Source organism: Lottia gigantea, assembly GCF_000327385.1.
Source record: "Lottia gigantea unplaced genomic scaffold LOTGIsca_47, whole genome shotgun sequence".
Lineage (NCBI taxonomy): Eukaryota > Metazoa > Mollusca > Gastropoda > Lottiidae > Lottia > Lottia gigantea.
In genome coordinates this window covers 395,556-406,903 of record NW_008709640.1, presented here as the reverse complement: position 1 = coordinate 406,903, position 11,348 = coordinate 395,556, and the positions used below count along the sequence as shown (strand labels likewise).

At 33.2% G+C, this 11,348-nt stretch overlaps 2 protein-coding genes across 2 annotated transcripts; one reads left to right on the top strand and one right to left on the bottom strand.

Annotated features, from left to right (window-relative positions):
• Nucleotides 1-2,565: 2,565 nt before the first annotated feature.
• On the top strand, nt 2,566-3,571 carry LOTGIDRAFT_77324 (hypothetical protein; the record flags this gene model as incomplete). The annotated part of the gene is made up of 3 exons (XM_009061236.1): nt 2,566-2,696; nt 2,967-3,102; nt 3,398-3,571. Coding segments are annotated over 3 exons (441 nt in total), but the record flags the coding sequence as incomplete, so codon positions are not given.
• Nucleotides 3,572-5,441: 1,870 nt separating this feature from the next.
• LOTGIDRAFT_164750 (hypothetical protein) lies at nt 5,442-8,590 on the bottom strand (the record flags this gene model as incomplete). Its single annotated transcript, XM_009061274.1, has 6 exons — nt 5,442-5,621; nt 7,443-7,515; nt 7,624-7,715; nt 7,938-7,997; nt 8,216-8,329; nt 8,501-8,590. 6 exons carry the CDS (start codon nt 8,588-8,590, stop codon nt 5,442-5,444), a joined length of 609 nt encoding a protein of 202 aa, XP_009059522.1.
• Nucleotides 8,591-11,348: the final 2,758 nt, after the last annotated feature.

Genomic DNA, 11,348 nt, shown 5'->3' with positions numbered 1-11,348 from the left:
TCATTTAGCTAATGGTAGTGCAGCCAGTAGTCCTGCAAGAAGTAAAGATGGTGAAAATAGTCCAGCTGCTAGCCCGGCCAGAAGTGAAAGAAGCGGCAGGAGTAGTCCTGGTAATGCTGGTAGTACCAAAGGAAGTGATGTTGAATCCCAAGCAGGAAGCCAAAAAAGTGGTGCTCGGAGCCCCAAAAGTAGTCCTGGTAGTCCTAAAAGTGCAGCAAGTAGTCCAAGAAGTGGTGGTAGTAGAGAAGCTAGCCCTGCAGGAAGTAGAGAAGGAAGTCCTGACAAAAGCAGAGATGGTAGCAGAGCTGGCAGTGAAGCTAGGAGTAGAGAACCTAGCCCCGCTAACAGTGCTAGTGGAAGTGAAGGAGGTAGTAGAAGAAGTCATTCTAGAAGTCCAGAAAAAAGGAGAGCTAGTCGAGATGGAAGTAACTCAAGAAGCCCTGTTGGAAGTCCAATAGGTAGTCCTAAACAGGACAAGAGAAGTAGATCACCAAGTCCTGTAGGAAGTCATAAATCTGGAAGTAGTCGTGGATCTGCAAAAGGAAGTGATAAAGAAGGTAGTGGATCAGGTAAGTTTTTATCAAATAGGGCTCTGAAAATCTTTTTATATTTCTGAATTGCTTCTGTGTGCTATGTCTTTCTGAGCACCATTTCTTGTACATTTTTTTATCATGGACTCATCATGGCTGACTTATTGATGTTTTTTTTTATTAAATATAGATGCAGAAGTGAAAAAGAAAAAGAAACGTACAGTATTAAGTGACAGTGAGGATGAGGGAGGGAAAGAGAAGGCTAATGCATCAGATGATAATGTCGAAGGTAAAATCTTTGTGTTATATTTATTAAATCTTTGATTGTGTTTCCAATTTAATGGAATTAATTTGGTAAGTGAGAAGTGGTGGTCTTGGTTCTATGGGTTCTGTTGAAAGAACTGTACACTTTTTAGCTGAAAACCGATGTTTTGACAAAATATTATATCTGCTATTTGAACTTGAAAGGGTCTTCATAGTTATTATTTACAAACATTAGACCACAAATTTTGAAAGGTTGAAAATTTCTGAATATTTTGATGTTGTAGCTACTATGGGTGATCTATTTGGTGATGCTGATGATATTAGTTCAGATGAAGATGATAAAGACAAGAAAGAAGATGAATCTCAATCACAGATACAAGTAAGATAATTTGATCCTAGTGGCCTCAGTTATGGAAGAATCTTTTTTGTGTAAATGATAGGCCACTGTCTAAATCAAGTTTATATTTATAGCATCCTGTGATAGAAGATGATGAAGACCAACCAGTTGAAGAAGAAATACCAGAAACCAGAATAGAAGTTGAAATACCACGTATTGTTACAGATCTAGGAAAAGATGTTCATTATGCTAAACTACCCAATTTTCTTAGTGTTGAAACAAGGTAAGTGACATGCTTCAATGAGAAAATGCCGTTAGCCCATTTTTTATACGCCCACATCTCTCTATGTGGACGTATATTGTTGGCACCCCTATCCGTCTGTCTGTCGGTCCGTCCGTCAACATTTGCTTGTTTTGATGGAATCAAATGAAATTCGGTATGTGTATATATATTCATAAAACAAAGATCAAGTTCGAATTTGAGCTATTTTCGACCGTTAGAAGCAGTGTTATTGCCCTTACCCGAAAATCTTGAATATTTACCATCCGCATGCCGTGGTGGGCGTATATGGCTGTGGTCCAATATCTTTTTCTTTTTATTTCCAACTGTCAAAGTATTTTTATCTTGAGCAGCACCACACAAGGCCTTGGTGTATCCCAAGATTACATAGGAAATGAAACTGAAATGAAACTGACACGAAATGCAGGATAAAGATTGGTGCTAGATTGTCAATTAAGTTGAATAGAATTGATCTACTGTCACATTTTATTCAAGGCCGTATGATCCTATGACATATGAAGATGAAATTGATGAAGATGAAGTACTTGATGAAGAAGGTAGAGCAAGAATGAAATTAAAGGTAAATAGGTTGTCAAAAAACTGTTGACTTGCAGATTTGTCAGATGACATATAGAGTTCTAGATTGTATGTTGCATAGTGGAACAGGTCTAGCTTATTCTTTTGCTTGCACTTAGGGGAACTGTTAGTTTAAGTTCATATGACTTATTGAAAGCTACGTTATCTTTCTTTACTGACTTTAGGCCCCTGTGTTTCTATTGCTATTTCACTATTTCCTTATCAATTGTAGGTAGAGAACACTATCAGGTGGAGAGCTAAAAAAGATGAAAATGGTGCTGAAATATTAGGTGATGATATGAAACCATTGAGAGAAAGTAATGCAAAAATGGTGAAATGGTCTGATGGCAGGTTGGACATTTTTATTTGAAAAGTAATTGGTCAAAAGATAAAGATAAGGACTAAGTGGAAGATGAAGTTGTAGCTTACTATTGTTTGAGAGCTTGTATTACGGATTATCCAGAACGTAGGATGGTGGTGAATAACGTTTGCATTTGTTTTTCTTGTTAACATTTTGATCAGGTATTGTAGTTTAGGTATAATGCTATTAGAAAGAATGTTTTAACTATTTCAGTATGTCACTACATCTGGGAGAGGAAGTGTTTGATGTTTATGCTATGCCATTACAAGGAGATTTTAACCATTTATTTGTACGTCAAGGTACAGGTTTACAAGGACAATCTGTTTTTAAAACTAAACTAGCTTTTAGGTAAGAGTACATAGATTCTCTTCTCCTGTGCCCTATTCTGCTACTGTTATCTTGTGATTTTCAAAGAATGCGTTGAAAGTTACTTCCCTTGGAAGAGCGGTATAGATAGCCTTAAGGTGATGAATTCAATCAAACCCATCTTTGTCAGCTTATATATCAAAATTTCAGTATTCTACAAATGTAGAAATTAACATTATTTGCATTATCAATAACCCATTTCAGTATTTCAAAAAAATCTTGTATGTTGATGTATGCCCATTGTTTTTGTAGACCTCATTCTACAGAGTCATTTACACATCGTAAGATGACCATGTCATTAGCTGATAGATCTAATAAAACACAGAAAGTTAAAATGTTACCTATTACTGGTCATGATCCAGAACAGAATAGATCAGAAATGATAAAGGTAGGTTAACAAGTAGATTATAACCGTTGTATATTTGTTATTTACAATAGATAAAAGTATTATATGATATATTAAATTCTCCTATTTTGGTGAAAGTATTGAATTCTTATTTATGGTTTCAAAACAAAAGCCAGCACCATCATCAAAATTTTCAAGGCTGAAGTAAATCAAAAATTTGTCCTAAAACCTTGTTGCATTGAAATGGTATCATCAAAAATTCAGTTAGTTATCCCTAACCCAGTTCACTGTTCCCAAATTTTGAAACCAGAAATATATTTGTGTATACCTTCTATAGAAAGAAGAAGAAAGATTACGAGCTTCAATCAGACGTGAAAGTCAACAGAGAAGAATGAGAGAGAAAGCTCATGCACGAGGTTTAAATGCTGGGTATTTAGAAGGTTATGAAGATGAAGAAGATGATGATGAAATGTCTATCTCAGCTATTAAAAGAAAATATAAAGAAGGCGTCCATAAGAAAATCAGAGGTATAGAATTATTATTGCATATTCTGATAGAGTATTGTCTAATACATGTGATTGCCAAAGTGATCATTGGAAAATAACATAAAATTGAGTTCTTCATCCTACTTATCAGCACCAGTTTAGATATTAAAGGGTGAGAGCCGACACCGGGCCAACTCACAAAAGCACTGGCACAGGCATCACAATTTTTTCTTACCTTGCGGAGGATTTGAACCCACCTAATCGCCTAGCAGACAACAGTCCAACTCACTACTGACTGAGGTATTCCACTGTTTGGATAATAATGATAGGCAATGCTGTGCAGGACAGTGGAATTAGTAGGCTCTTTTTTAATAATCATTGGTCAAGGGATCTTTACTGTACCATCGGAATGACTAGGCGAATTTCCTTGTCAAAAGTGTTGAGAAATGCCAAGGTATTGTCTTTTCATATTTATGATTGATTGTAATATTTCTTGAGCAAGATGTTAAATAATAAGGGTATTTGTGGAATTATTTTGTATGTATATTATAGATAGAGCTAATATCTATAGCAGTGATAGTGAAGATGCTTATGAATCAGATAAAGAAGATTTACAAGCTAAAAAACTTCAGAAAGCTAAAAAATTAGACAGTGATGAGGTAAAGAATTGAATTTCTAATTTATGCCAATCATCTTTGCTGGATTCATTTGAAAGAGCTCTCACTCCTGTTCAATGAGATCATGTCTACAAATATTAGACTGATTCGTGTTTATTTCCAGTATAATAATGTTTCATGGATGGTGAATTGAACATTCTCGACAATATTTAATTGAGATTTATTTCTAATGTATGACTCATTTACACATATCTATCAGCCATTTTTGTGCTGAACTTGACTGACATATCAACAACCTGTTCAAATGTAATTCAGAAAGCCAACACTATTAAATTATAGTGGAGGTAAAAGCTATGTATTTTGTTACTTTGACTAAATGATATACTTTATTTTAGGATTCTGGTTCAGATACAGGACCTCGTAAGAAGAAAGCTAGAGTGGTCAGTGATGATGAAGATGATGATGATGATGGTGGTGGAGCAGCAGTAGGTGGGGGTAGTGGAAGCGAACATGGTGAAGATATGGGAATTAATGTTGAAAGTGACTAAAATTTGTATTCAAATATGGAAAGAACTTGTGTTTGGTGCCAATAGATTCCATACTTGGAAGCTTGACTGAGAAACAAAGCTGTTAAATTGAAAATTTTGAACATCAACATCATCTCTAGAGTTTTTGGAGTTCCAGTTTGGAATCACAAATGGAAAGTTAATATCAGTAAAATGATAGACATATCTGACTAAGTAAATGAACAGGACTAATTTCATCTCCACTTTTGAAATTTCTCATGTATATAGTGCTATCATTTTTTCTTATCATGTTCATAAAATAATGTACAGATTCATCCGTATTAAAACAATGAAATAAAAAAAAAAATTATTTTTATTTTTCCAAGAACATAGTATAAATTACAAAAAAAAAACATATTAAGAATAACCTTGGTGGTCTTTTAAAAACTGAAGAATGGTATTGTCTCTCAATGCATCAAAATACACACCAATGGCTTGATTACATCTCAAAAAGAATCCATTAAACTACTCCAACTCACTGAGAGCGTTTATTCATGATGCACTCTTAGTCGTGACATTCTCCCACTCGTTTTACACTCTCAGTCATGTTGTACTCTTTCAGACTTCAAACTCAGTCATGTTTCACTCTCAGTTATGTTGTACTCTCAGTCATATTGTCGTGTTGTATTCTGTCTTCTTGTACTTATTTTCTCAGTCATGTTGTACTCATAATGCACTCTCACTCATGTTGTTCTCTCAGTAATGTTGTACTCTCAGTCATGTTGTCCTGTAACTTTGTAAACACAACCTCTCTCAGCTAAACATTTCAATATTTTAGCTATATTTTTAGTATCGTCAAAACCACTGTGATGTCTACCATCTAGTGTTAAATTTAAATCTTTTAACATTGTTTTCATACCGTGACCCTTTTTACCAGTCATCTCCTGAAATGGCTGTAAAAGAAGAATATTTCTGTAAAATGACCTTTTAATTCTGTATTATAGGCTTACTAGTTCTTAAAGAAACCTCACAGTAAAACAAAAGATAGCTTGCCAGGCAAGGTAATATACGCCCACTGATAGCTTTGTTTGAAATTGAATATTTGTTAGAAAATAGCAAACATAGACACCAGGAAATATTCAATTTATACCCAAATCCATCACAAACTGTGCCATCACAAGTTAAAAATCAAACACATTTGTAAGAATAACGGCAATAACTAGTATTTTATATTTCAAAAGGTTTAGTTTTGATTGTGATCAATTTCATCAAGTTGTCAAATTTGTTTTAGACTTCTGCTTTGTAGAATAAAAATTTTTCGATTTCCCTGATTTTTCTATAGGGTTTATCCTTGGGTGAATACGAACACTCATACCAAGTTTCGTCAAAATCTGTCAAGAATTGTGCCTTCTAGAGTGTTTACAACCTAAAAAATGAACGGTTTGCAAGAACAAGGGCAATAATTCATACTAAATATTTTTCCTATAGTAGCCTACTTATCCAGCAACACAATTCAATCTTCCAAGAAACAAAACCTTTCCCCTATGACCCATGTTTAATTTCATTTTTGTATCAGCACAATTGGTGAAAATGAAATGATTAAGCAAACCTTTTCTCTTGAATGACATTTATAAAATGAAATCAGATAAACTGCTGCATCTTGGGATGTCACATGACTAAGCTATGATTGGATTTTCCACTTGGTCTATTTATAGTATCTTATGATGCTGTACATGTATGGTGGCTAGTAGGGACATGTTAAATGATTAAATTAAATTTTCTTATTTGTTAACCAAAATAGTTTCTCAGGAAAATAATGACATCTATTGTAAATTGTGATTATGAACAAAAAATTTGTGACTTGTAGAGTCTGTCAAGAATTGTGCCTTCTAGAGTGTTTATGAGCTAAAAATTGAACGCGTTTTCAAGAACAAGGGCAATAATTCATACTACTTATTTTTCGATTTCCCTGATTTTTCTATAGGGTTTATCCTTGGGTGAATACGAACACTCATACCTAGTTTCGTCAAAATCTGTCAAGAATTGTGCCTTCTAGAGTGTTTACGAGCTAAAAATTTAACACGTTTTCAATGACAAAGGGCAATAATTCATACTAAATATTTCTTGATTTCGCTGATTTTCAATAGGGTTTATCCTTGGGTGATTACGAACACTCATACCAAGTTTCGTTAAAATCCTTCAAGAATTGTGCCTTCTAGAGTGTTCATGGGCTAAAAATTGAATGCGTTTTCAAGAACAAGGGCAATAATTCATACTAAATATTTTTCGATTTCGCTGATTTTCAATAGGGTTTATCCTTGGGTGATTACAAACACTCATACCAAGTTTCGTCAAAATCTGTCAAGAATTGAGAGTTTAAATTAACAAGGGCAATAATTCATGCTAAATATTTTTCGATTTCGCTGATTTTCAATAGGGTTTATTCTTGGGTGATTGCGAACACACATACTAAGTTTCGTTAAAATCCGTCAAGAATTGTGCCCTGTAGAGTGATTACGAGCAATTGTGGACGGACGGACGGACCGACGGACATGAGTGACGACAATATACGCCCCCCATTTCATGTGGGCGTATAAAAATTGTTTGCTTCACTATAGGGTGTTCACTTTGTGATGCTTCTCTTCAGTTGGCATTTCTTCTTGAGAGTCAACAGTGCTGATATATTGAAATTCTTGGCTCTTATATCATAGACTACCCTCTGAACTTTTCTATAAATGTAATATTTCATTTGAATCCAAGTTATAATTGCTTACCTTTTTGATATTTATCCACTTATTATAATATTGAGGTAAAGGTATATTAAACCACTGAGTTTCTCTTGGTAATCTAGAATTGAAATAATATAATACATGTATTCATTTTGAACATCAACAGCATGAGATGAATTCTTGACAATTAAAAAAGAATATTTGACAATCAGATTAAGATACCTACTGTGTTTTTAAATCCCAATCACCACAAGTAACAAATACTGACTTCACTTCTGACTTCAATAAACCTTCTTCTTCCATCCATTTATCTACAGACTTGAAAGGGAAAATTTATTATTGCACAGAGAGGAAAAAAATAACAAGAATGATTTTTTTTTTTCAAATTTGGAGGCAGTAGGCTACATACTTTAAAGGGTTCACCTTGGCAAAGATTTCCCTTTAAGCTTGTTCAAGGTTGACCTTCTGATTTATATTTTGAAATCTTTTTGAAAATTTGTGTACAATTAACTGTATATAAGTAATATGTAAAAATCTTACTTGTAAAGTTCGTCTAAGGTGAGGTTTGCCTTTTACCATGTCTCTAGTTATACCAGTGATCTAAAATATAGAAATAACTCTCCAAAGTCACAAATTAAACACTGTCACAATTTCTACCAGCAGCTATAGAATATTAATCAATTCAAATGATTTGACTTCAATAGGTTACATCAATATCAAAACATTTGGAATTTATTTTAATTTTATCCAGTCTTGATGGTGAAGAGAATTAGAGAAATTCATTCTAATAATTTACATGAATTTTAAAACAGACTTACCTCTGTACATAGATCACAAATTTCATTGACTTCAGGTTCTACATATTGATGAAATATTGATTCAATTTCGAACGTTTTACCATTTACTTTCAAAATGGGAAATTCTATTATCTCCTGAAAAAAAGAGAGAGAAGTTGAACACATTCTCTATTGAATTGCAGAAGTACCAAATTTTAATACTGAAAAGTGAAGAGCTCTATCAGTTGGTTCAGATTTGAGATTTTGCCAATGATGAAATGAAAGTACATGTACTGTCAAAAAAAGTACCTGTGGTCTATATCTTACCATGGGTTTTATAACTTTATGGTCCCCATTTGCCTCAAAATCTAGGACAAGAAAATAATCAAAATTTTGTTGAACTTTAGAAGCAGCCATGATTCAGACTTAATGCTATGTTTTAAAACAAAATTAAGACTTGCCCACAAAGTTGTGGTCTTATATTTTGATTTAGTTCTGTCTGAAAATAACGAAATTTCACAATCAGCTGTAACCACCATTCAGACATACCAGTTATTTTGTTCTCAAAAAAGAACTTTGAAGAAAATCTTTCACACAGATTTTACTATGGCCATAAAGTAAACTTGATTTATTCTGTATTTGATTCTTTTTTATTTAGGTGTTCATTTAGTATAACTAGCTTCCATATTTTATGCTTTGTTTTCAAAGTTTTATAAATCATGAATTAGAGTCATGCAAGAGTAAAGAGATTGTGACACATGGGTACAGATTTCTACTTCCGTTTTGGTACGCCTGCGCACTCAACATTCACCTTGGACAGAGTGGAGAAGGAAAGTCAAGAAATAGAGAATGGTGTTTTCGAGAGCCTTGGCCGTGAAGCCCTTTTTGGGGAATCCAGCTTTCAGACAATTTTCGTCAACATTAGCAAAACGAGGGGCAGGAGGAGATGCTCATTTAGGTAAACCTACTGGGGTAAGTTGTTTAGATTCAGATATAAAGTGATATGAAGTGGTTACACAATCACATTTTTACAAGCAATTACATGTACTAGTAACAAACGAGACACATCCATCAAACTTATCCATAGTGCTTCTAGGCCTATACTTTAGGAGATTATCTCTTATGTCTAATGCCCCTAGTTCTGGCTGATTGAAATGAATATGAACCAATTAAATAATGTTAATAAATGTGTGAAATAAGAGAAAATATTCAATTCTCTGACTGTCATCTTCACAATGATATCCTGCTTTTAAGAACTTACACCTTGACTGCAACGGCCACCTTTCTTCATTGTAGCAATTTGGTTGGATCGTATATTAACAGATCTACATCTGGTTTGGCTCTATTCTCTGGCAAACAATCCAAACAAATTTCTGCATTATGTGATAAAGATCTAAAGAAAGGTGGCTATTTCAGGTACAAGACAAAGTTTGTAATGGCCTTCGATTGTGAAGATGACTCACTCTGGTCGGGGAGTAGAATGATAAACTTATAATATAGTAATTTAATATATATATTTCAGGTAATTCCAGTTGGTAGTACAAAATTTAGAATAGCGTTTATACTGTCAATGTTTGTAATGACTGGACAAGCTCTGCCAGTATTTTCTGTATGGTATTGGACTGTCAAGTAATTGACAGCTTATTGGTAAAAATTATCTCTACTTAAGGGGTATTAAGATGTAAATTAATTGGTCTCTGTATCCACTCAATTAAATTGTATATGGTGGATTTCTTGCCATGATTCATAGAGTAGCTTGTTTGGAGCACTTAATTAATGCAGTGGTATCTTTGATGATAAAGTAAATATTTATGTGGCTATTTCCAAACTGTTTTCATCTCAAGCTTGAATTTAAATTTTTTAATTTAAGAACACATAACCAGCCTATATATGGTTGGCACTTCTCACTATTAGTGAGTCACTAATATGTGTTGATTATCAAGTATTATATTTGTATTTTTCAGGAACAATTGGATGGCTATTATGAAAGAATATTTATATAATCGTAATTCTTAAATAAATCTGTAACAAGATCATAATTTCTTTTTATTCTGTCAGCTGTCTATTAATCTTACAGGTAGGCTGTTATGGGTTGATCCATTGAAGAAAGGCTGTCTGATTTAAGATATTAGTAATTAAGCTGTAACATGCTTTGAAGATGGTTTGCTAGCTCTTGAATGTGCATTCTGGATACCCGTGGGTTTTATTTGCAGCAGTCTGATTTTCAATTATATGTTCTTGCAAATCTGGATTATGATATCACTACATAGCAAAAACTGTTCAGCCTTGGGATAATAATAACAAGCAATAATTTTATATAATTTATGTGAAAATATGGTTGCAAAATGACAGTAATATATACAATATGGATTATGAAATGATTTTGATCTTATACCTCACAATTTTCACTCAACACAACTAATACATTGAATTCACAATCACACATAACTAAATTACTTAAGTTAGGAGAATCAATTTGCTTTAATCTTGGAATTAAAAGCTTCTCTTGTCTTATCAAAACGAAATACAAGACCAATAGAAATTCTTAACTCACAGGCTTAATCTTGACAAATTATAGGCTTGGCATTACTGGAAACCTTAATATGCTGTATTGTAACTCGTGTAATTCAAGTCATATACCAAAAGTAATGATTTGGAATATAATATTCAGTCTTGCGATTTTCAGGAAAAAAGTTATCACTGAGAAAGAAGGGTTAATTACAAAATTTAAATGTTTTTAAGAATACAATTTGCAAATAGATCAAATATTCACTCAAAAATTTCACTCCGACATGAAATCATACAAAATTCAAGATGTTTAGAGATAGTATGGCAAACTTATTGTTTTTATGCAATTTGAAAAAACTAAGATATTTACCCAATTGCCACATGATTTTCTAAACAGTCTCCTACCTATTTCTTTCTTGATAAGACATTGGAATATGAAGTTTTAACACAAAACAAAATCTTGAAAAATGCCCTTCTAAATTTAGGTAATATCTGTTGACATTTTCAGATTCAACTGTAACATTTTTAGAATCATCTGATAACTGCAGTAACATTTTTAGAATCATCTGATAACTGCAGTAACATTTTTAGAATCATCTGATAACTGCAGTAACATTTTTAGAATCATCTGATAACTGCAGTAACATTTTTAGAATCATCTGATAAC